The 25538-nt window shown below is 53.5% G+C and overlaps 1 protein-coding gene across 14 annotated transcripts in view; it reads left to right on the plus strand.

The window, feature by feature from the left end:
- LOC132206954 (uncharacterized) overlaps positions 1-25538 on the plus strand; it is a 622337-nt gene that overhangs the window by 336104 nt on the left and 260695 nt on the right. For 4 of the 14 annotated variants that reach the window (XR_009443240.1, XR_009443242.1, XR_009443233.1 and 1 more), the window contains exon 3: positions 21005-21141. Coding sequence is in view for 4 of the 14 variants with exons in the window: in XM_059642069.1 (XP_059498052.1) it covers positions 6924-6965; positions 21005-21141 (179 nt within the window). In the remaining 10 variants the exon portion in view is untranslated. Of the gene's footprint in view, positions 1-6907; positions 6966-13332; positions 13732-17798; positions 17881-17929; positions 18019-18169; positions 18274-20996; positions 21142-25538 lie in introns of those variants that run through there. The other 10 variants (XM_059642069.1, XM_059642070.1, XM_059642072.1 and 7 more) reach the window with 9 other exon arrangements.

Genomic DNA, 25538 nt, shown 5'->3' on the forward strand with positions numbered 1-25538 from the left:
GTGTCAAATGCATTGCCCTCATCCACACACCCAGTTAGCTCTTCAGTCATAGTTTCATAGAGTCATACAGCACAGAATCAGGACCCTCACTCCTAATCATCTGTACTGATCAGGTGTCCCAAACTTAACCGGTACCATTTGCCTGCGTTTGGTATCCGTCTGAACCTTTCCTCATTGTGTACCTGTCCAAATGTCTTTTAAATACAGAAATTTTATCTGCCTCTACCACGTCTGTCGGCAGCTCATTGCATTCACGCACCACCCTCTGTGTGGGAAAAGTTGCCGGTCGGGTCACTTTTAAATCTTTCCCCTTTCACATTTGAACCTACTCCCTTCTAGCTTTGGACTCCCCTACCTTGGTTATTCCCCTCATCAATGCCCATCATGATTTTTTACACCTCTGGAAGTCACCCCTTCATCTCCGATACTCCACGGAAAAAGTCCGAGCCTATCCACCACTCCTCGTAAACCCTCCAGTCCCGGCAATGACCTTTTGTAATTATTTTTGCACTCTGTATAGTTTAACAGCATTCTTCCTACGGCAGGGTAACCAGAATTCACTGAAGTATTATGACATAGAACATAGAACATAACAGCGCAGTACAGGCCCTTCGGCCCTCGATGTTGCGCCAACCTGTGAATCCAACCTGAAGCCCATCTAACCGACACTATTCCATTACCATCCATATATTTAGCAATGTTCATTTAAATGCCCTTAAACTTAGCAATCTACTCCTGTTGCAGGCAGGGCATTCCGCACCCATACTACTCTCTGAATAAAGAACCTCCCTCTGACATGTGTCCCATATCTATCGATCTCCCCTCAATTTAAACCTATCTCCACTCGTGCTCACCATCGCCATCGAGGAAAAAGACTATCACTGTCCACCTATCTAATCCTCTGATTATCTTGTATGTCTCTATTAAGTTGCCACTTCACCTTCTTCTGACAAAAACAGCCTCAAGTCTCGAAGCTTTTCCTCATAAGACCTTCCTTCCACACCAGACAAGATCCTAATAAACCCCCTCCAAATCCTTCCGATAATGTGGCGATCAGAACTGTACGCAATAGTCCAAGCGCAGCCGCACCAGTGTTTTGTACAGCTGCAACATGACCTCATGGCTCCGAAACTCAATCTCTGTACCAATAAAACCTAACACGCCATACGCCTTCTGAACAAGCCTATCAATCTGCGTGGCAACTTTCAGGGATCTACGCACATGGACACCGAGATCTCTCTGCTCATCCACACCACCAAGATTCTGGGCAGCACGGTGGCTCAGTGGTTCACACTGCAGCCTCGGGCAATTGTCTGTGCGAAGTTTGCACGTTCTCCCCGTGTCTGCTTGCATTTCCTCCTGGTGATCCGGTTAAGGCGGATAAGGGAGGGGAGGGGAATATGTGTCTGGTGGCGGCATCCTGCTGGTGGTGGTGGAAATGGTGCCTGAGGTTGGTCTGGATGTGGGTATGTGGGTTGATAGGTAAGGTCAAGTGGAACCTTATTGCTATCTTGGGAGGGAAGAGAAAAGGTGAGGGCAAAAGTGCTGGGCTGGACACAGTTGAGGGCCCTGTCGACCACGGAGCTGGAGAATCCTCAGTTGAGGAAGAAGATGGACATTTTGGAGGCTCCCTTGTTGATGTTGGCCTCATGAGAACATGTTCGATGGAGATGGAGGAAGTGAGAGAAGAGGTTGGAGTCTTTACAGAAAGTGGGGTGTGAGGATATATAGACCAGGTAGCTGTGAGAGTCAGAGAGTTTGTAATGGATATTAGTGCGAAGCCTACCCCCAGGAACGGAAGCAGAAATGTTGAGGAAGGGAAGGGTAGAGTCAGAGGTAGAGCAGGTGAAAGTGAGGGCAGGATGGAAATTGGAGGCGAAGTTGATGAAGTTTTCCAATTTCAGACAAGAGAGAGAAGCAGCCGGATGATATCATTGATGTGTCGGAGAAAGTGTTGTGGGTGGGAATGTTCCACGTACCCCGTGAAGAGACAGGTTTAACTCGGGCCCACGCAGGTGCCCGGAGCTGCTCCTCTTACCCAAAGCAAATGAGAGGAGTTAAACAACAAGTTGTTGAGGGTGAGGATGAGGTCGACCAAGTGGAGGAGGGTGGTGGTGGGAGGGGCATGTTCAGGTCTTTGCTCCAAGAAGAAGGGGACAGCCCTAAGAACCTCCTGGTGGGGAATGGATGTGTAAAGGAATTACACGTTCATGGTAAAGAGGACGCAGCTGGAACCGGCAAACTGATGTTTTTAAAACTGCGTAAAATATCAGGGTATTTCTGGATGTACGTGGGCAGTGCTTGGACCAGGGGACAGAAGATTGAGTCAAGGTCGGAAGAGATGAGTTCTGTGGGGCAGGAACAGGCTGAAACAATGGGTCTGCCAGGACAGTCTCATTTGTGGATTTTTAGGGGGACGTAGGAGCAACCTGTGGGGAGCTGTGGCCTTTCAGCTTGGAAACAGAGGGGGAAGATCACCGGATAGACCAAGATCAGTTACTGTAGTAGATACAATGGCCCGGTGCGGTCATGGTCCAGGAGAAGTCGGAGGAGGTATCTGAGAGCTGGCGCTCAGCCTCTGCAAGGTAGACTTCAGCTCACCAGACCACAACAGCACCACCTTATCGGCAGGCTTAATAACAAAGTCAGGGTGAGATATGAGTGCGTGGAGGGCAGTCGGTTGGGCAGGACGTAGGTTGGGTTTGGTGCAGGGAACAGAGAAATTGAGGTGATAGCACGTCGACAGTTCTCAATGAACAGATTGAGTGCACCTGCATCCCCACCTTAACAATTCTGCACTGAGGGGTGCCATTAACTGTATATTTTTCTGTAATAGTTGATTTCCCAAAGTGGAGCATCTCACATTTAATGGATTAAAATCCACTTGCCGTTTCTGCAACTGATCCGTATCCTTTTATGACGTCTACACTCCTCCTGATTCTCCCAATCATTCTATTGTCTGCAAACTTGCTAACCCATACATCTATATTTTCACCTCAGTCATTTTGTATAGACCACAAACAGCAGAGGTCCCAGCACAGATCCCTGCGGAACACCAATCGTCCTGGATCTACAGCCTGAAAAGCACCATTCCACCTCTTGCCTCTGTCTTCTCTGGGCAAGCCAGTTGTGAATCCAAGCATCCAAGCCACCATTGACTCGGTGCATCTTAATTTTCTGGATGATCCTATCATGAGGCACCTTGTTGAAAGTATTGCTAAAATCCATGTCAACAATATCCACTGCTCTACCTTCATTGATCACATTCGTCACCTCCTCAAAAAATTCAGTCAAGTTAGGAAGACATGACCTGCCCTGCACAAAGCCATGCTGACTGTCCCGAATGAGGCCATGCTGTTCCAAATACAGATAAATACAATCCCTAAGAATTCTCTCCAATAGCTTCCAATGAACGATGAGAAACTCACTAGTCGAGAGTTTCCTGGATTGACCCTATTTCCCTTCTTGAACAGAAGAAGAACATTTAGCAACTTGCTAATCCTCCAGTACCCCTCCAGTGGCTACCAAGGATACAAAGATATTGCTGAATGCCCCGACAATCTCTTCTCTCACCTCGCTCAAAAACCTTGAGGAGATACCATTGGGTCCTGAGGACTTATCCACCTTAATGCTCTTTCTTGATTTCAAAATGCTGTTATCACATGAGCATGCTCCACACAAATCCCACTATCCTCCACACCCTTCGCCTGAGTGAATAGTGATGCACGGACTTAATTTAGGATCTTGCCCACATCCTCTGCTTCCAAACACAAGTTCCCTCCTTTATCCTGAATGGTCGTACCTTCTTGCTATTTATCCCCTTGTTTTAGATGTATGCACAGAATGCCTTGGGATTTCCTTCAACCCTCCTTGCCAAGGTCATTTGATCGCCTTTCTTTTTCTGCTTTCTTTATGTCAGCCCTGTTCGATTTTAGCTTCCTAAACCTGACATATTTTTGTTTTTCCCTTTTGACTAACTTCACAACCTCCCCAATTATCCAAGGGTCTTTTACCTTGCCATCGTTGTCCTTCCTCCTTCCTGATCCTAAACTCATAAGCAGGCCTTTAAACAATTCCCATATGGCAAATGTGACAGCTCCCCCCAATTAACACTCCCCAGCTCCTACCTAAAATTGATATAATTTACTCTCCCCCAAGGTCCTGACTTATACTTCTTCATAGCAATCTTAAAATTTAAGGAGTTGTGATCACTATTTCCAAAATGCTTTCCCACCCTTCTCACCAGTTACCTGACCAGGACAAAGTCCAGTATGGCCCATCTTCTATCCACATACTGTGTCAAGAAACTCTCTTGGATAGACTTAACAAATTCAGCCTCATTTAAACTCTTGTTGTAAGGGAGTCCCAATCAATACCGGGGAGGTTAAATTCACTGACTGTGACAACTCTGACTTATTGCATTGTTTCAAAAGCTGCCTACATATTTGTTCCTCAGTGTGTCAGTGGCAAAAGGGGAGCAGGCTATTAGTTTAATCTGATCAGAGTGATTGTGTCTATCTTATTTTTGAACGCTACCTCTGTTGCCTCAGTGGGCAAGCCCTCCAGAATGTCCTTTCTAGGTACAGATGCAACATTTCCCACAGGTTAGGAGTGCACCTCCTCCTTTTATCTTCCCCTCTATCTTGTCTAAAGCAATGAAACCCTGGAACATTGAGCACCCAGTCCGGTCTCTGTCTCAACCAAGCCTCTGTAATGGCCTCAACATCAGAGTCCCATGTACTGATCCAGGCTCTAAGCTCATCTGCCTTACCTGTAATACTCCTGGCAGTGAAATAAACATATTTCAGCTTGTTCGTGCCATCATGTTCATGTACCTGTCTCTGACTGCCATTCTTTTCTGATTTATTGGTCCCAGCATGTACCTGCCATCAATTCATCTACTTGCTGACCTGCTGCTCTGGTTCCCAGCTGCCTGCCAGTCTTTAAATCCTCCCAAGTAGCACTGGCAAACCTCCCTGTGAGGGTATTTGTTCCTGTTCAGTTTAGGTGCAACCCATCCCTCTTGCACAGGTCACCCCTTGCCCAAGAAGCGGTCGCAATTATCCATGAACCTGAAAGCCTGCCCCCAGTACCAGCTCCTTAACCAATGCATTCATCTCACCTATCTTTCTCTGACTTAACTCACTAACATGTGGCACTCGTGGCAACCCATAAATTATTACCCTCTAGGTCCTGCCTTTCAGCCTCTTTGCTAACTCCTTGTACACAGTCCACAGGATCTCATCCCTCTTTCTACCTACGTCATTGGTACCAATGTGCACAATGGCCTCTAGCTGCTCACCCTCCCCCTTAAGAATTTCTTGCAACCACTCAGAGATGTCCTTGACCTTGGTACCAGAGAAGCAACACACAGCCCTGGTATCTCAAATGTGGCTACAGAAACTATGCCCCCAACGAATGAGTCTCCAACCACGATCACTCACTTGGATTTGCCTGACCCTGTCCCACAGCAGGGCGGTTTGTACCACGGACCTGGCAGCTGCTGATTATATAACCGTTCCAGTTTAGTTTTAGATCAGTGTTAACCTTGATTAAGTGGATAGCCAAGCACCTCAGTGGGCGACAGTACAGGAGAATTAAATTCTTAAGCTCACGGATTCTGTGAGAGTCAAAGACAAGCACTGAATTTTTCTTACCTCATTTCCATGGAATTTTGTGATATGGTCATATTCGCTCTTGTTGGAGCTGATTGCTGCTTCGCACTTGTATGGTGCAAATGTTACTTATCCTTTATCAGGCCAAGCCTGATCGTTGTCCAAGTCTCACTGTATTTTCTCATCGTTGACTTCACTGTTGGAAAAGTCATGAATTCTGCTGGACACCTGGACAATATTCAATGAACGTTCATGTCTCCACTTTGGTTCAAATGAAGACATGACTTCAGCCAGTGCAGGTATCCAGTGAATGCCACTGACTCAATTTTCTATTCCTCTGCTTAACACCACATTCAATCAGAAGTTGCCAGGGTGGAAATGACAGATTGCACTTTCCTTCCTTTTCAAGCTCAGGATCTCTGATCATATTTGTGGTAAATCCTGAACGAGGTTACGAGAAGTGTGGCATGACGAAAAGTAAACTGAACCTTAGTGTGCAGCTGTTTGACAGCACTGTCATCCAGATGTTGCATTACTTTGCTGATGATTGAGAATACATTGAGGTCATAATTGGTCAGGACAATTTGTCTGCCGATTGCGTGATAGGTCATCTTTCTCTGAAATGTGAGTGTTGCAAGTGTTTAAAAATGTACTGGAAAACATTTACTGTTGGTGTGGCGACCTTGGGGCACATTGTTCCAGGACAGTTTGTGGGATGCTGCCAGGTGCCATGGCATTTGCAGTATCCGGAACATTCAGTCTTGTCATTGCATGAAATAATTTGAATTGCGTGTAAGTTAAGATCTGTGATGCCTCCTCAGGATGAGGGCAAGAAGATCATCCAGACTGGTGAATGGTTTCATCTGCTCCTTCACCTTTTGTTCGTAACATCTTGTAATAACTGCCATGTAGCCTGATGAGAAACTAAAGCTCACCTTGATCCATTTGCATTTGAAGGTGCCTATTTTTCCCAAACAAAAGGACCCATCACTGAGCGGAAAGTATGGAGAATGTTATAGACATCAGTGGTGAGATAATGCTGGATCTTGACCAGCAAAACCATTGTTGTGTTGGTGAAATGCAAACAAAAATCTACATGATGTAAACTTTATTCTCAGCTAATCCCTTTCTCAAATGACAGATTCTGAGTTGGTTCCTGGAAAGCCTCCATTGTTGGAGGACGAGAAGCCGTATCCAATTGAAGCAGCACAGGCTTCTGCGATGACTGTGGAAACCACTGCTTATGCCTTGCTTCAAGCGTTGTCAAGGAATGATATTGACTATGCAACACCGATTGCGCGGTGGCCAATGATGCAACAGAACTATGGTGGTGGATTTCACTCGACGCAGGTAAATGCTTGAGATCACAACAGCAGGCATTCAGATATTTCCATGGATCATGTTACTAACTGGTGGTTGTTGCAGTTTGCAATCAAACTGGACACTGCATTTTCATCTGCAGGTTTGGTGCATTGGCACAAATTCCAGTTCTTCAGTGGTGTTAATCCTTGGTTAAATTCTTACATGCACTTTGCCTGTGCATCACTTTTCCTTTTGGCATTGTCCTTGAAAACTATCTGTTTCTGTAAACCTTCACTTACTTGTCGTAGGATCATTGAGGGACAGCATAATAGAGTGCCATGGCAATGGGACAGCATAATAGAGTGCCATGGCAATGGAACAGACCCTTCAGCAAATTGTATGTGCCCTCACAAGATGCAAGTCCCGAACTATTCTCATCACATTTCCCAGCTCTCGACCCAGAGCCTTGTATGCCTTGGCATCGCAAATGCCCAATCAAAGACTTGTTAAATGTCGTCATGGTTTCTGACTCTACCACCCACACAGTCGGTGCGTTCCACATTCTCACCACAGTTTGGGTGCAAAAACAAGTAAGCTTCCTCAAGAGATAGTAGGAACTTGCCAATGCTGGAGAATCTGAGACAACAAGGTGTAGAACTGGATGAACACAGCGGGCCGAGCAGCATCAGAGAAGCAAGAAAGCTGACGTTTCGGGTCGAGACCCTTCTTCAAAAATGGTGGAGGAGAAGGGGATTCTGAAAAAAATAGGGAGAAGTGGGGAGGCAGATAGAAGATTGGTAAAGGAGAAGTTAGGTGAACTGTCCTGTGCTGTCCACTCACTGTCCCCTGCTCCAGAATCATAGAATAAGAGAATTCTCCAGAATTAGACCACAAGGCCGTGAGACATAGGAGTGGAGGTAAGGCCATTCGCCCCATCAAGTCCACTCCACCATTTAAATCATGGCTGATGGGCATTTTTACACCACTTCCCTGCACTCTCCGCGTAGCCCTTGATTCCTTTTGAGATCAAGAATTTGTCAATCTCTGCCTTGAAGGCGTCCAACATCCCGGCCTGCACTGCACTCTGCGGCAATGAATTCCACAAGCCCACCACTTTCTGCCTGAAGAAATGTCGTCTGATTTCAGTTTTAAATTGAACCCCTCGAATTTTAAGGCTGTGCCCACGGGTCCTCGTCTCCCCTGCTAACGGAAACAACCTCCTCGCGTCCACCTCTTCTAAACCATACATTATCTTGTAAGTTTTTATTAGTTCTCCCCTCAACCTTCTGAACTGTAGTGAGTACAATCCCAGGATCCTTAGCCATTCATCGTAGGTGAAGCCTACCATTCCAGGGATCATCTGTGTGAATTGAACAAGCACTTCATTCCATTGTGTCTGTAACCACTGAAGCCACACTAAGTTCACATTCGGCTCATGTTTTAGCAATAGGCCCGTTGCCTTGAATGTTATTTCATTTTAAGTGCTGTACCAACCCTTTTTCTTTAATGTGAAAAGATTATCCACCACCTCAACTAAAGTCCCAGACAATGAATTCCAAACCCCCAGCACCTTCTGGGTGTCTTTTCTTTCCTGAAATTCCTTCTGAGTCTTTTAGCTTAAATGTATGTATCTCTTCCCCCCCCCCCCCCCCCCCCCCGTCCCCCCGCCCCCCCAACCTCCCACCCCATGAATGGTCGTTCTGCTTCCCTCGCCGAGACCCATCAGAATGCAGACCATTTTTTCAGGACCTTCTTCAACCTTCCCTATTCGGAAGAAAACAAGCCAACCTTATCCAGATAAAACAGTGATGCTGCCTGGCCTGCAGTGTTCCTCCAGCTCCACGCTGTGTTATCTCAGACTGCAGCATTGACAGTTCCTGTTATCTCAAACTTATCCAGACTCTCCATCGAGTTAAAATGCTTCACTCCCTCAGAACATCCTGATGAATGTCCTCCACACATGCTCAAATGCAATCACCTCTTTTCTATAATGAAGAGACCATTAGAACATAGAGCATTACAGCGCAGTACAGGCCGTTCGGCCCTCGATGTTGTGCCGACCTGTCATGCCGATCTGAAGCCCATCTAACCTACACTATTCCATGTACGTCCATGTGCTCATCCAATGACGACTTAAATGTACCGAAAGTTGGCGAATCTACTACCGTTGCAAGCAAAGCATTCCATTCCCTTACTACTCTCTGAGTAAAGAAAGCGCAATGTCCAGTTTAGAATAACAAGCTCACAAGAGAGATGACCTGGTTTTAGATATCACTCGGGGCCACAGACTCAGAGACAAAGCAAGACGACTCTGCGATTTGATGTAGAAACTGCTGACACTCCGAAGCCTGCAGCCCTCCTCCAATTCTCAAGTCAGAAGTGTGTCAATGACGGTGCAGATCCAACAACACTGAAAACAATCTTGAGTCTAGGCCAAAGCAGCCCCTTGATTGGCACCGTATCCATTCTCTCCACAGCCAACTCCAAGAGACAATAATGTGTCCCTGGACAAGATGCACTGCCACATTTTTTACCCACTATTCTGACACACACCTTTCCAGACTTAGAAAACTCATCTTCAAGGGCAAGGACATCAGACATGGTAGCACTAACCCCAGTAAAAATCACCTCCAAGCTACTCACAAACTTATTTGGAAATGAATGGTTGTTACTGAGTCTATCTTCGTAATCTCTTTTGGAACAGCATTGTGGGTCTCTGTACAGCAACATGAAGCTGTTCAAGAAGTCAGTTCATGCTGGACAATCAGCAACAGCTATGTCTCATTAAAGAATAAATAAATCGGAAAGAAATCCATCTGAGAGTCACAGGCAAATGGGTACTTTTTTTGTTCACTCAGCAGATTGTGGGCTATTACCAATTTTGAAAATGACAAATGAAGCTTTTGTTTGGGTGGGTATTGACAGCAGCTGCCCCCAAAATAAAAAGAAAATGGGAACTGCAGATGCTGGAGAATCCAAGATAACAAAGTGTGGAGCTGGATGAACACAGCAGGCCAAGCAGCATCTCAGGAACACAAAAGCTGACATTTCGGGCAGAGACCCTTCATCAGAAAAGAGGGAGGAGGAGACAGTTCTGAAATAAACAGGGAGAGGGGGAAGGCAGATTGAAGATGGACAGAGGGGAAGATAGGTGCAGAGGAGACAGACGAGCAATAAGGAAGGAGAGGATCAAATATGAAGGTAGGCTAGCTAGTCATATTAGAAATCACAGTGAAAGCTTCTTTCAATACATAAGAAACAAACATGAGGCAAAAGTAGACACTGGGCCGCTCCAAATTGATGCTGGAAGGCTGGTGATGGGAGATAAGGAAGTAGCTGAAGGACTTAATAAGTACTTTGCGTCAGTCTTCACAGTGGAAGACATGAGTAGTATGCCAACACTTAGGGAGAGTCAGGGGGCAAAGTTGAGTACGGTAGGCATTACAAAAGAGAAAGTGCTAGAAAAGCTAAAAGGTCTAAAAATTGCGAAATCTCCTGGCCCCGAAGGGCTACATCCTAGAGTTCTGAGGAAGGTGGCTGAGGAAATAGCAGAGGCTTTGGATGTGATCTTTCAAAAGTCCCTGGAGTCAGGGTAAGTCCCAGATGATTGGAAAATTGATGTTGTAACCCCCTTGTTCAAGAAAGAATCAAGGCAAAAGATGGAAAATTACAGGCCGATTAACCTGACTTCGGTAGTTAATAAAATTCTTGAATCATTGTCAAGGATGAGATTTTGAAATTCCTGGAAGTGCAGGGTCAGATTAGAACAAGTCAGCATGGATGTAGTAAGGGGAGGTCGTGCCTGCCAAACCTGTTAGAATTCTTTGAAGAGGTAACAAGTATGTTAGCCCAGGGAAACCCAGTGGATGTTATCTATCTAGACTTCCAAAAGGCCTTACGTAAGTGTCTCACGGGAGGCTGCTGAGCAAGGTGAGGGCCCATGGTGTTCGAGATGAGCTACTGGCTTGGATTGAGGATTGGCTGTCTGATAGAAGGCAGAGAGTTGGGATAAAAGGCTGTTTTTCGGCATGGCAACCGGTGACGATTGGTGTCGCAGGTTTCGGTGTCGGGGCCGCAGCTGTACACCTTACGTATTGATGATCTGGATGAAGGGACCGGGGTCATTCTGGCGAAGTTTTCCGATGATACGAAGATAGGTGGACAGGCAGGTAGTACTGAGGAGGTGGAGAAGCGGCAGAAAGAGTTAGACAGTTTAGGAGAGTGGTCCAGGAAATGGCTGATAAAATTCAATGTGGGGTTTTGCACTTTGGTAAACAGAATACGGGCATGGACTATTTTCTAAATGGTGAGAAAATTCGTAAAGCTCAAGTACAAAGGAATCTAGAAGTGTTGGTCCAGGATTCTCTAAAGGTTAACTTGCAGGTAGAGTCCGTAATTAAGAAAGCGAATGTAATGTTGTCCTTTATCGCAAGAGGGTTGGAATATAAAAGCAGCGATGTGCTTCTGAGGCTTTATAAAGCTCCAGTTAGGCCCCATTTAGAATACCGTGTCCAATTTTGAGCCCCACACCTCAGAAAGGACATACTAGCCCTGGAGCGTGTCCAGCGGAGATTCACACGGATGATCCCTGGAGTGGTAGGTTTGACATATGATGAACGGCTAAGGATCCTGGGATTGTACTCATCAGAGTTTAGAAGGTTGAGAGGAGATCTAATAGAAACTTACAACATAATGCCTGCCTCAGAAGGGGTGGACGCTAGGAAGTTGTTTCCGTGAGGCCGGGAGACTAGGACCCGTGGGCACAGCCTTAAAATTAGAGGGGGTAAATTTGAAACGGAAATGAGATGACAATTGTAAAGCCAGAGAGTGGCGGGCTTGTGGAAATCATTGCCACGGAGTGCAGTCGGGGCCAGGACGTTGGATGCCTTCGAGGCAGAGATCGACTAATTCTTGATCTCACGAGGAATCAAGGGCAACGGGGAGAGTTCAGGGAAGTGGAGTTGAAATGCCCCTGAGCCATGATTTAAATGGTTGAGTGGACTTGATGGGCCGAATGGCCCTACTTCCACTCTGATGTCTTCTGGTCTTAAGTAAAAGGGGCGGACATGAAGCCAGTAGAGGTGAGTGTGGGTGTGGAGGTAGGGAGGGGTTAGGTCAGTCTGGGGAGGACGGACAGGTCAAGGGGGCGGGAAGAGGTTAGTAGGTAGGGAATGGGGGTTTGGCTTGAGCTGGGAGGAGGGGATCGGTCAGAGGAAGAGCAGATTAGGGGACGAGCTGGGCTGGTTTTGGGATGCAGTGGTGGGAGGGGAGATTTTGGAGCTTGTGAAATCCACGTTGATAGCATTGGTCTGCAGAGCTCCCAAGGCTCAGTTAAGGAAGGACAATAAACACTGGCCAGTCAGTCATACATCCAGCAAAAAAAGTTTTTTTTTAAAAAAAGGATGCACCTGTTAATCAAGTGGCAAAGCATTATCGAGTTTTGAGAAGATTTGTAGCTCAGGGTTGAGGTTCTGGATGTAAGATTGCTCACTGAGCTGGAAGGTTAGTTTGCAGACGTTTCGGCACCATTCCGGGTAAAATCTTCAGGGAGCATCCGGGGAAGCGCTGGAGTTAGGTCCCGCCTTCTCTTTAAGTGTTCCGGTTTCCTTGGGTTGGTGATGTCATTTCCGGTTCCTTTTCTCAGAGGATGGGAGGGGGATTTGGCGCCAACGTGTTCTCCCGAGTGTAGTTTGTGTGTGGCATGAACTGCCAGAGGAGTGACAGAGGCTGTTATACTCACAGTATTCAGAAGTCACCTGCAGGGACACATGAATAGGAAGGGGCTGGAGGGATATGGGCTCCAGGCTGGCAAACAGAACTAGTCAGTTACGGTGTCTGGTCGGCCTGGAGGAGTTGGACTGAAGGGTCTGTTTCCCTGCTGTACAACTCGACGACTCTGTCTCTCTCTCTCCCATTTTCTCCAAACCCACCCCCCGCCACACACACAATCTCTGTCTCTCCATCTCTCTGTGTGTACCTCACTCTATTTCTCTGTCTCTCTCTGTCGTCTTGTCTCTGCCACCTCGCTGTGCACTTCTGTCTCTCTCCTCTCTCCTCTCTCACTCTGTCTCTTTGGTCTCTGTGCGCGCCCCTCTCTATCTCTCGTCTTGTATCTGGCTCCCTCTGTGTGTGCTTCTGCCGTTCTCTCTCCCCTGTCTCCCCTGTCTCTCCGTCTCTCCCTGTGAACCTCTCTCTGTCCCCTCTCCCCCGCCCCCCCTGTGTCTCTCTTCCTCTCTATCCGAGCCTCTCCACCCGCTCAGCAGGGAGCATTGTGAGTTTTTTTGAATGAAGTTTAAAAATCTCTATTTAAACCCAACCCATCCGCAATCAGACTGCATTTCTAATCCCCTCTCTCTCTCTCTCACACGCACACACACACACACACACAGACAGTCTGTCTCTTTCTCCCTCTCAGTAAATCCCCTTCCTCTCCTGTTCCTACTCACGCCTTTCCCCCGCTCTCCGTCGGCGACGAGTCCGCTGTCTGGATCCCTTTTCCCAGGAGGGTTCTGAGGACCCAGCTGTTCGGCAGCGGGGATCATCGCACCACGCTCCCGGACCCCTACAACCTCATGTTCTCCAGCGGCCTCCAGCATGACCACCGGGCTGGGAGCAGGCATCCGGGCTGCTGGAGCGCTCGCTGCTCAGTGGCTCGGCCCTGCGTCGGGAGCGGGGATCCAAGGTGGGAGAAGGCCTCTTCACCCGGCGCCTGGGCACAGCTGCCTGGCACCGAGCCCGCGCTCCCCGAGCATCCGGCCACGGGTCCGCGACGCCTTCCGTAGCTGAGCAGCCTACAACTATGTCCTACTGCAAGGTAAGCTGGGGGTGGTGGTTTGGGGTGAAGGGAGGATTGGGGACATGAGCACGGTCCCTGTTTCACATCCTGCGCCGCTCCTATCCCAAAGCGAGGTGTTGGGAATGGATGTTTTGGGGGTGAGAATTCCCCTCCCCGGGTGAGGGGAAGGCTGGGGACATTGGGAGGGTGTCTATTATCCAGCCTTGCGCGGGTTTCCGTAGCCGACCAGCCTGCAGCTCTCGTACCACATGGTAAAGGGAAGGAGGCGGATGGGATGGGATCGGGGTTGGAGGATAGCCGTCCTGGAAGTGAGTGGACATGGGGAGAGTCACTATTGTACAGCCCAGTGACTGAGTGGCCGACAGCTACTGCAAAAGGGTCGGATTAGGAGAGGGGTGTTGTAGGGAGGTTTGGGGTCACGGGCAGCGCCGCTTTCTGCAGCCGAACAGCCATTGCCACAAGATTGGATGGGAGGAGGTGTTTTAGGAGCAAAGGGATGCCCCCTGCCGCTGTGGGAAGTAGGATCTTTATCGCACAGCCCTCCGTAGTCAAATAGCACCCCGGCAACAAGGTGAGAAGGCAGGAGGGGCTCCCGGGGATGAGGGAAGGACACAACCACTGTCAGTATAAGGTTAGGGGGTGATCATACCCCTTCCAGGGGCTGAGGGGAGCTCCTGATGCCAAGCGAACAGCCGAGATGGAGCCGCAGCTCTCCGACCTCAAGGGGACCCTGTCTCAGAGGCTGGAGCATTTCCAGCCGGAGCTCGGAGGGAAAGGGTCATCGCACCCAAAACGCTACCTCGGGACTTTTTCTTCACAGATGCTGAGCATTTCCAGCAACTTGTGTTTGCATTTCCAACCGGAGGTGGGTTTGTGGAGAGACACCATGGGACGGGAATGGGTGTGGGGTTTGATGGGGCAGTCACAGAGACTGTCGAGAGAGAGAGAGGCAACCCCTGTGTCAGGGTTTGGAAAATCTCCGGCAGTTCTTCATTTCTCTCTCAGCCGAAGGCGCTGCGTGCTTTGGTTTCCTTTCCTCTTGTACTCTCTGTGAATAAAGCCAGAGTGAGTTTGTGGGCGGAGAGAGAGAGAGAAGGGACAGAAAGATGGAAATAAGGGAACATGACAAGGGAGTGAAATTAGAGCCAGCAGAGGTGAGAGAGGGGGTGAGAATCAGAGGGAGGGAGGAAGAGCAAGAAAACACAAACAAAGGAGAATGGGGGGTAACAAGGTGTTGATTTGGATGAACACAGCAGGACAAGCAGCATCAGAGACGCAGGGAAGCTGATGTCAGAGATGATGGGAACTGCAGATGCTGGAGAATCCAAGATAATAAAATGTGAGGCTGGATGAACACAGCAGGCCCAGCAGCATCTGAGGAGCACAAAAGCTGACGTTTCGGGCCGAGACCCTTCATCAGAGACGGGGATGGGATGAGGGTTCTGGAATAAATAGGGAGAGAGGGGGAGGCGGACCGAAGATGGAGAGAAAAGAAGATAGGTGGAGAGAGTATAGGTTGGGAGGTAGGGAGGGGAGAGGTCAATCCAGGGAAGACGGACAGGTCAAGGAGGTGGGATGAGGTTAGTAGGTAGATGGGGGTGCGGCTTGGGGTGGGAGGAAGGGATGGGTGAGAGGAAGAACCGATTAGGGAGACAGAGACAGGGTGGACTGGTTTTGGGATGCAGTGGGTGGAGGGGAAGAGCTGGGCTGGTTGTGCGGTGCAGTGGGGGGGAGGGGACGAACTGGCTGGTTTTGGGATGCGGTGGGGGAAGGGGAGATTTTGAAATGGTGAAGTCCACATTGATACCATTAGGCTGCAGGGTTCCCAGGAGAATATGAGTTGCTGTTCCTGCAACCTTTGGGTGGCTGGCATCATTGTGGCACTGCAGGAGGCCCATGATGGACATGTCATCTAAAGAATGGGAGGGGCAGTGGAAATGGTTTGCGACTGGGAGGTGCAGTTGTTTGTTGCGAACTGAGCGGAGGTGTTCTGCAAAGCGGTCCCAAGCCTCCGCTTGGTTTCCCAATGTAGAGGAAGCCACACCGGGTACAGTGGATGCAGTATACCACATTGGCAGATGTGCAGGTGAACCTCTGCTGAATGTGGAATGTCATCTTGGGGCCTGGGATAGGGGTGAGGGAGGAGGTGTGGGGCAAGTGTAGCATTTCCTGCGGTTGCAGGGGAAGGTGCCGGTGTGGTGGGGTTGGAGGGCAGTGTGGAGCGAACAAGGGAGTCATGGAGAGAGTGGTCTCTCCGGAAGGCAGACAGGGGTGGGGATGGAAAAATGTCTTGGTGGTGGGGTCGGATTGTAGATGGCAGAAGTGTCGGAGGTTGGTGGGGTGGTGTGTGAGAACGAGGGGGATCCTCTTGGGGCGGTTGTGGCGGGGGCGGGGTGTGAGGGATGTGTTGCGGGAAATACGGGAGACGCGGTCAAGGGCGTTCTCGATCACTGTGGGGGAAAGTTGCGGTCCTTGAAGAACTTGGACATCTGGGATGTGTGTGAGTGGAATGTCTTATCGTGGGAGCAGATGCGGCGAAGGCGAAGGAATTGGGAATATGGGATGGAATTTTTGCAGGAGGGTGGGTGGGAGGAGGTGTATTCTAGGTAGCTGTGGGAGTCGGTGGGCTTGAAATGGACATCAGTTACAAGCTGGTTGCCTGAGATGGAGACTGAGAGGTCCAGGAAGGTGAGGGATGTGCTGGAGATGGCCCAGGTGAACTGAAGGTTGGGGTGGAAGGTGTTGGTGAAGTGGATGAACTGTTCGAGCTCCTCTGGGGAGCAAGAGGTGGCGCCGATACAGTCATCAATGTACCGGAGGAAGAGGTGGGGTTTGGGGCCTGTGTAGGTGCGAAAGAGGGACTGTTCCACATAACCTACAAAGAGGCAGGCATAGCTGGGGCCCATGCGGGTGCCCATGGCCACCCCCTTAGTCTGTAGGAAGTGGGAGGAGTCAAAACAGAAGTTATTGAGGGTGAGGACGAGTTCGGCTAGGCGGATTAGGGTGTCGGTGGAGGGGGACTGGTCGGGCCTGCGGGACAGGAAGAAGCGGAGGGCCTGGAGGCCATCTGCATGCGGAATGCAGGTGTATAGGGACTGGACGTCGATGGTGAAGATGAGGTGTTGGGGGCCAGGACATTGGAAGTCCTGGAGGAGGGGGAGGGAGTGGGTGGTGTCACGGACGTAGGTAGGGTGTTCCTGGACCACAGGGGAGAAAATGGAGTCCAGATAGGTGGACGTGAGTTCGGTGGGGCAGGAACAGGCTGAGACGATGGGTCGACCAGGGCAGGCAGGTTTGTGGATGTTGGGAAAGAGATAGAAACGGGCCGTGCGGGGTTGGGGAACAATGAGGTTGGAGGCGGTGGGTGGGAGGTCCCCTGAGGTGATGAGGTCATGAACGGTGTTGGAGATGATGGTTTGGTGCTCGGGTGTGGGGTCATGATCAAGGGGGCGGTAGGAGGTGGTGTCAGAGAGTTGGCGTCTGCCCTCGGCGATGTAGAGGTCAGTGCGCCATACTACCACTGCGCCACCCTTGTCTGCGGGTTTGATGGTGAGGTTGGGGTTGGAGCGGAGGGCTGCCCGTTCTGCAGGGAAGAGGTTGGAGTGGGTGAGAGGGGTGGAGAGGTTGTGGCGGCTCATGTCTCGACGGCAGTTGGAGAAGGAGAGGTTGAGGGAGCGTAGGAGGCCTGGGGGTGGTGTCCAGGAGGAGGACTTGTGTTGGAAGAGGGTGAAGGGGTCAGTGGAGGGAGGGTTAGGCTCCCGGTTGACGAAGTAGGCGTGGAGGCGAAGACGGTGGAAAAACTGCTCTATGTCCAATCATGACTGGTGTTGGTTGATGTGTGGTTGTAGGGGGACAAAGGTGAGCCCCTTCCTGAGGACTGACCGTTCGTCCTCAGTCAGTGGGAGGTCTGGGGAGACGGTGAACATGCGGCAGGGCCGGGTGTTGCTGTCTCCTCTGGGGCTGCTGGCTGTGGGCGGAGCGATGAGGTCGTCGGCCGTGGGCGGGGTTCCGTCGGCTTCGGCTGTGGGCGGGGTTCCGTCAGCCGTGGGCGGGGTTCTGTCGGCGTCGGCCGTGGGCGGGGTTCCGTCGGCGGTTGGAGGATCGGGGTGGGCGGCAGCAGCTGCGGTGAGGGTGGTGCGTGAGGTGTTGTACCTGGAAGTGGAGGTGGTGACTGCAGCAGCGGTTCCGGAAGTGGTGTGGCCGGCGGAGGTGGATGTGACGTCACCGGCCGTGTTTTCATGGTCAATGGCGGCGGGGCAGGTACAGACTCGGGATTTGGGAGGCGCAGGAATCCTCTTGTGGGAGGTAGGGGCCCGTGAGTTGGTTGTACTTCGGATTTTTGGTGTCCAGTAAAGCTGAGTGGAACTGGGTGTTCAGTCTGTGGATCCTGCGGAGGATAAAAAACAGCAGGGGTCCTGTGCAGGTCTTGGAGAGGGAGGCTCTGAGTTGGGGCAGGCTGGATTGCAGTGTGTGGAGGTGCCGGCGCATGGCTGCGAGAGTCTGTTTCAGGAGTCGCAGGGAGAAACGCTTCTGAAGGGTCTGAATATTCTGGGTGTAGAGGTGATGTCAGCCTGTCTGCTGTGTTCATCTCCCTTCCTCCTTCCGCCCCCCACCCCCCGGTCCTGCTCCTTCCGCCCCCCACCCCCCGGTCCTGCTCCTTCCGCCCCCCACCCCCCCGTCCTGCTCCTTCCGCCCCCCACCCCCCCGTCCTGCTCCTTCCGCCCCCCACCCCCCCGTCCTGCTCCTTCCGCCCCCCACCCCCCCGTCCTGTTCCTCCCCCTCCCCCCCCCGGTCCTGTTCCTCCCCCCCCCCCGGTCCTGTTCCCCCTCCGGTCCTGTTCCTCCTCCCCCCCCCCCCCGGTCCTGTTCCTCCTTCCCCCCCCCCCCCCCGGTCCTGTTCCTCCTCCCCCCCCCCCCCTCCCGGTCCTGTTCCTCCCCCCCCCCCCCCCCCCTCCCGGTCGGTTCCTCCCCCCCCCCCCCCCTCCCGGTCCTGTTCCCTTCCCCCCCCCCCCCCGTCCTGCTCCTTCCCCCCCCCCCGTCCTGTTCCTTCCCCCCCCCCCCTGTTCCTTCCCCCCCCCGTCCTGCTCCTTCCCCCCCCCCCCGTCCTGCTCCTTCCCCCCCCCCCCCGTCCTGCTCCTTCCCCCCCCCCCCCCGTCCTGCTCCTTCCCCCCCCCCCGTCCTGCTCCTTCCCCCCCCCCCGTCCTGCTCCTTCCCCCCCCCCCCGTCCTGCTCCTTCCCCCCCCCCCGTCCTGCTCCTTCCCCCCCCCCCGTCCTGCTCCTTCCCCCCCCCGTCCTGCTCCTTCCCCCCCCCCCGTCCTGCTCCTTCCCCCCCCCCGTCCTGCTCTTCCCCCCCCCCCCCGTCCTGCTCTTCCCCCCCCCCCCGTCCTGCTCTTCCCCCCCCCCCCCGTCCTGCTCTTTCCCTCCCCCCAGTCCTGCTCTTTCCCTCCCCCCCAGTCCCTGCTCTTTCCCTCCCCCCCAGTCCTGCTCTTTCCCTCCCCCCCAGTCCTGCTCTTTCCCTCCCCCCCGTCCTGCTCTTTCCCTCCCCCCCGTCCTGCTCTTTCCCTCCCCCCCGTCCTGCTCTTTCCCTCCCCCCCGTCCTGCTCTTTCCCTCCCCCCCGTCCTGCTCTTTCCCTCCCCCCCGTCCTGCTCTTTCCCTCCCCCCCGTCCTGCTCTTTCCCTCCCCCCCGTCCTGCTCTTTCCCTCCCCCCCCGTCCTGCTCTTTCCCTCCCCCCCGTCCTGCTCTTTCCCTCCCCCCCCGTCCTGCTCTTTCTCCCTTCTCCCCCCCTGCCGTCCTGCTCTTTCTCCCCCCCCCTGCCGTCCTGCTCTTTCTCCCCCCCCCCTGCCGTCCTGCTCTTTCTCCCCCCCCGCCGTCCTGCTCTTTCTCCCCCCCTGCCGTCCTGCTCTTTCTCCCCCCCCTGCCGTCCTGCTCTTTCTCCCCCCCCCTGCCGTCCTGCTCTTTCTCCCCCCCCTGCCGGTCCTGCTCTTTCTCCCCCCCTGCCGTCCTGCTCTTTCTCCCCCCCCTGCCGTCCTGCTCTTTCTCCCCCCCCCTGCCGTCCTGCTCTTTCTCCCCCCCCCTGCCGTCCTGCTCCTTCCCTCCCCCCCGCCTCCTCCAGCCATCCGTTCCTCCCTCCAGCCATCCGTCCTCCCTCCAGCCATCCGTTCTCCTTCCCTCCATCCCTCCAGCCATCCGTTCCTCATAATTGGGCTTAGCCAGCAACATCCACATCCCGTGAATATAAAAAGAATCCTCCAGGCTACCTGTGCCAATTGGATTCAAAGTTTATTGTGACATCTTTCTTACAAGATCCGATTACCTCTTGGTCTATAGACTGTATGCTCTCCTGGACTGTATCTTCTGTCAGGGGATGTATGAATCTGAAACTGTCACAGCTGTGACGACTTACCTCTGGTGTTCCATATCTCTACCCAAACTGATTGTAATTTTTGCCTGGGAGCCAGTTAGCTCAGTTGGCTGGTTTGTAATTCAGAGTGATACCAACAGCATGAAATCCTACACTGTCTGAAGTTACTATGAAGGAGTCTCCTTCTCAACCTGTCTCCTCATCCGAGGTGTGGCAACCTTCAATTTGAACCATCTCCAGTTATCTCTCTGTCTACTGTGAGAGCAGTCCTGTGGTCCCGTCTGGGACTATAGTGACTTTGAATCTGCAAACCAAGATAATTTCTCACCAATGTATTGATCTCATCTTTGACTCAATACAAAAAACCAAAAAAATGAAACCCAATGCGATGAATTTTGGATCAGTAATTATACATGGCATAATTGGACAAAAAATGCACTGTTGTTAAAATAATTAGCAATTCAACCAGAAAGCCACTAATGTGAATCCTGGATCTGTGTATCATTTGAAATTTCTTCATTGTATAGTTTTAGTATTTGACCACAAGATGGAGAATTCTGTTCTGGTGATGTTGTAGTCCGAAGATAGAAAGATGAAAGCAATGCTTGGAGAGATATGGGCCAAGCACAGGCAGGTGGAACTAGTTCAGTTTGGGATTGTGATCAGCATAGACTGGTTGGACCAAAGGATCTTTTTTCATGCTGTACGACTGTACGAAACTCAAGCTTAATTGTTCGAAACTCACATTCAGACATAGCTAACCTTTATCATAATCTTACAGAAAGATAGCGACTTTTTCCCTCAGAATTGCAGACTCTTGAATTTTACATCTTCAAAGACATTTAGCAGGAAAGCATGGATTATAGAGTGAGTTGAGTAGATTGGTTCATTATTAATTCTTAACTAATTTGATTTATTTTAGATTTTTAGACAACATCAGGTGAAGATGTGCGTGATTTCAGCAAGGTGCTGAAAAATAAGTTCAGATCAAAGAAACACTTTGCCAAACATCCTGGCTTGAGTTATTTACTAGTACAAACAGTTCTAGAAGGCGAGAACCTTGAGAGGTAAGTTTGTTGATGTGAGATTTACTAATGTATCAATGCCCATTTGGGAGTTGACAAAGATTGCAGCATTATTCATTCTGCAGCTTTGCAGGAGAGTGAGGTTGTCCATTTGCGCATATGTCAGAAGCAGACAATACAAAAACAAGGGGGGCTTAATGATATCATTGGACGCTCGCCTTCAAAACAGTGTAGTTACCTCAGAGTACATCTGCTGACGACTGGGCCCCTGCAGTCCTCTCCCGCTCACAGGGACTTGCCCCCGCAGCCCTGACCCGCTGACAAGGACTGGCCCCCATAGCCCTGATGCGCTGACAGGGTCTGCCCCCCTGCAGTCCTCCCCCGCTCACAGGGGACTGATCCCGCAGCCCTGACCTGCTCACAGCGGTTTGCCCCCCTGCAGTCCTGAGCCACTCACAGGGACTGGCCCCCTGCAGTCCTCTTCCCGCTCACAGGACTGGCCCCCCGCAGCCCCTGCCCCGCTCACAACCACCGCACCCCCCTCCTCCTCCCTCCCGCCCTCCTCTTCCCACCCCACCACCCTCCTCCGCCCCACCCTCCTCCCCCTCCTTTCCCCCACACTCTCTTACTTTCCCCCCACCCTCCTCTTACTTTCCCCACAACCCCCCTTTCCTCCCCCCAACCCCCCTTTCCCCGACCCCCCCTCCTCCTTCTCCCACCCTCCTCCTCATTTCCACCCCCTATCCTCCTCCTCCTTCAGCCCCCCACCCTCCTCCTCCTTCCACACCCCAACCTCCTCTTCCATTCCCCACCACCCTCCTTCACAACCTCCTTTGCCCCCACCCTCCACCTCCCCCTCAGCACCCTCCTCCTCCTTCCCCCCCACTCTTCCTTCCACCCCCTACCCTCCTCCTCCTTCCACCCCCTACCCTCCTCCTCCTTCCACCCCCGACCCCCCTCCTCCTTCCAGCCCCTACCCCCCTCTCCTTCCAGCCCCTACCCCCCTCCTCCTTCCAGCCCCTACCCCCCTCCTCCTTCCAGCCCCCTACCCCCCCTCCTCCTCCAGCCCCTACCCCCCTCCTCCTTCCAGCCCCTACCCCCTCCTCCTTCCAGCCCCTACCCCCCTCCTCCTTCCAGCCCCTACCCCCCTCCTCCTTCCAGCCCCTACCCCCCTCCTCCTTCCAGCCCTACCCCCCTCCTCCTTCCAGCCCCGACCCCCCCTCCTCCTTCCAGCCCCTATCCTCCTCCTCCTTCCAGCCCCTACCCTCCCCATTCTCCACCCCACCCTCCTCCTCCCTCTTTCCCCCCTCCACCCCCCTCCTCCCCCCCTACCACCCTCCTCCTTCCTTCCTACCACCGTCCTCCTTCCAGCCCCTACCCTCCTCCTCATTACCCCCCCACCACCCTCCTTCCCCCCCCCCCCCCCCGCCCCCCAACCCCCCTCTTGCTCCTCCTTTGTTATCACGGAGTAGGAGGAGGGTGGGGTGGAAGGAGGAGGAGTGTGCTGGGGGGCAATGGAGGAGTTGAGGAGGAGGAGGAGGAGAGATCAGGGGAACTGCAGATGCTGGAGAATCCACGTGAACTAAGTGTGGAGCTGGATGAACACAGCAGGCCAAGCAGCATCTCAGGAGCAAAAAACTGACGTTTCGGGCCTAGACCGTTCATCGGAGACGGGGATGGGGAGAGGGAACTGGAATAAATAGGGAGAGAGGGAGAGGCGGACCGAAGAAGGTGAGAAAACAAGATAGGTAGAGAGGAGAGTATAGGTGAGGTCGGGTGAGGATGGGTCAGTCCAGGGAAGATGGATAGGTCAAGGAGGCAGGATGAGGTAGAGGTAGGAAATGGAGGTGTGGCTTGAGGTGGGACAGAGGGATGGGTGAGAGGAAGGAACAGGGTTTGGGATGCAGTGGGGGGAGGGGACGAGCTGAGCTGGTTTTGGGATGCAGTGGGGGGAGGAACGAGCTGAGCTGGTTTAGGGATGCAGAGGGGGAGGGACGAGCTGAGCTGGTTTTGGGATGCAGTGGGGGGAGGGGAGATTTTGAAGCTTGTTTTCTCTCCATCTTCGGTCCGCCTCCCCCTCTCACCAGATTTTATTCCAGTTCCCCCCCACCCCATCCCCGTCTGTGATAGAGGGTCTGGGCCCGAAACGTCAGCTTTTGTGCTCCTGAGATGCTGCTTGGCCTGTTGTGTTCATCCAGCTCCACACTTTGTTAACGTGGATTCTCCAGCATCTGCAGTTCCCATTATCTCTCCCCTCCCCCTCCTCCTCCCCCCGACCACCCTCCTCCTCATCCTCCTCCATCCCCTCTCCCCTCTCCCTCCTCCTCCTCCTCCTCCTCCTCCTCGACTCCTCCACTCCCCCCACTTTCCTCCTCCTCCTCCTCCACTCCCACCACCTCCTCCTCCTCCTCCTCCACTCCCACCACCCTCCTCCTCCTCCTCCTCCTCCTCCTCCTCCTCCTCCTCTTCCTCCACTGCCACCACCCTCCTCCTCCTCCTCCACTCCCCCAACCCCCCCCTCCTCCTCCTCCTCCTCCTCCTCGACTCCCCCCAACCTCCTCGTCGTCCTCCTGGTCCTCCTCCTCGTCCACTCCCCACATCCTCCTCCTCGTCCACTCCCCCACATCCTCCTCCTCGTCCACTCCCCACATCCTCCTCCTCGTCCACTCCCCACATCCTCCTCCTCGTCCACTCCCCACATCCTCCTCCTCGTCCACTCCCCACATCCTCCTCCTCGTCCACTCCCCACATCCTCCTCCTCGTCCACTCCCCACATCCTCCTCCTCGTCCACTCCCCACATCCTCCTCCTCGTCCACTCCCCACATCCTCCTCCTCGTCCACTCCCCACATCCTCCTCCTCGTCCACTCCCCACATCCTCCTCCTCGTCCACTCCCCACATCCTCCTCCTCGTCCACTCCCCACATCCTCCTCCTCGTCCACTCCCCACATCCTCCTCCTCGTCCACTCCCCACATCCTCCTCCTCCTCCTCCTCCTCCTCCTCCTCCTCCTCCACTTCCTCTTCCTCCACTCCCCCCACCCTCCTCCTCCTCCTCCTCCACTCCCCCCATCCTCCTCCTCCTCCTCCTCCTCCTCCTCCTCCTCCTCCTCCTCCACTCCCCCATCCTCCTCCTCCTCCACTCCCCCATCCTCCTCCTCCTCCTCCTCCACTCCCCCCACTCTCCTCCTCCTCCTCCTCCTCCTCTCCCCCGACTCTCCTCCTCCTCCTCCTCCTCCTCCTCCCCCTCCCCCCACTCCACCCACCCTCCTCCTCCTCCTCCTCACTCCACCCACCCTCCTCCTCCTCCACCTCCTCCCCCCACCCTCCTCCTCCTCCTTCTCCACTCCACCCACCCTCCTCCACTCCCCCACCCTCCACCTCTCCTCCCGTCACCATCCCTCCCCTCTCACCCCCACCCTCTTCCACCCCCTTCTTCCCCCCCCACCCTCTTCCTCCTTCTTCCCGCCCCACCCCCCCCTCATTCTTCCCTTTGACCATACCCTTCCTCCTACTCCTCGTTTCCCCCACCCTCCTGCTCCACCTCTTATTCTCCCCACCCTCCGCCACCCCATCCTCCTCACAGCCACTTGCCCCTTCCGTCCTCACCCGCGCACAAGACACTTGCCCCTGCAGTACTTAGTAACTGACAGCAACTTGCCTCCTCTGTCATTACCCGTCCCCAGCTGTCCTGACCCCCTCAGCCTCTTGTCCCTGCAGTCTTCACCCGTTCCACGGCGACTTGCCCTTTCCGTCCTGACTCGCTGACGGCGACTTGCGCCCTCACTCCGACGCACTCAGAGCCAGTTGCCCCTGCAGCCCTGACCCGCTCACAGGGACTGGCCCCCCAGCCCTGACCCGCTCACAGGACTTGCCCCCAGCCCTGACCTGCTGACAGCTATTTGCCACCCGCAGCCCTGAACCGCTCACAGGGTCTTGCCCCCCGCACCCTGACCCGCTGACAGGGACTGTCCCCAGCAGCCCTGACCCCGCACAGGGACTTGCCCTCACAGCCCTGACCCGCTCGCAGGGACTTGCCCCCACAGCCTTGACCCGCTGACGAAGACTTGCCCCCGCAACCCTGTCCCGCTGACAGCGACTTGCCCCTGCAGCCCTCTCCCGCTGACAGCGATTTGCCCCCGCAGCCCTGTCCCGCTCGCCGGGGGACGGGCCCCCGCAGCCCTGTCCCGCTCACGGGGACGGGCCCCCCGCAGCCCTGTCCCGCTCGCGGGGTCGGGACCCGCAGCCCTGTCCCGCTCGCGGGGACGGGACCCCGCCGCCCTGTCCCGCTCCCGGCGGGGGGACGGGCCCCCGCCGCCCTGTGCCGCTCGCGGGGACGGGCCCCCGCCGCCCTGGCCGCTCGCGGGGACGGGGCCCCCGCCGCCCTGTGCCGCTCGCTGGGGACGGGCCCCCGCCGCCCTGTGCCGCTCGCGGGACGGGC

Source organism: Stegostoma tigrinum, chromosome 44, assembly GCF_030684315.1.
Source record: "Stegostoma tigrinum isolate sSteTig4 chromosome 44, sSteTig4.hap1, whole genome shotgun sequence".
NCBI classification, from domain to species: Eukaryota; Metazoa; Chordata; class Chondrichthyes; order Orectolobiformes; family Stegostomatidae; genus Stegostoma; species Stegostoma tigrinum.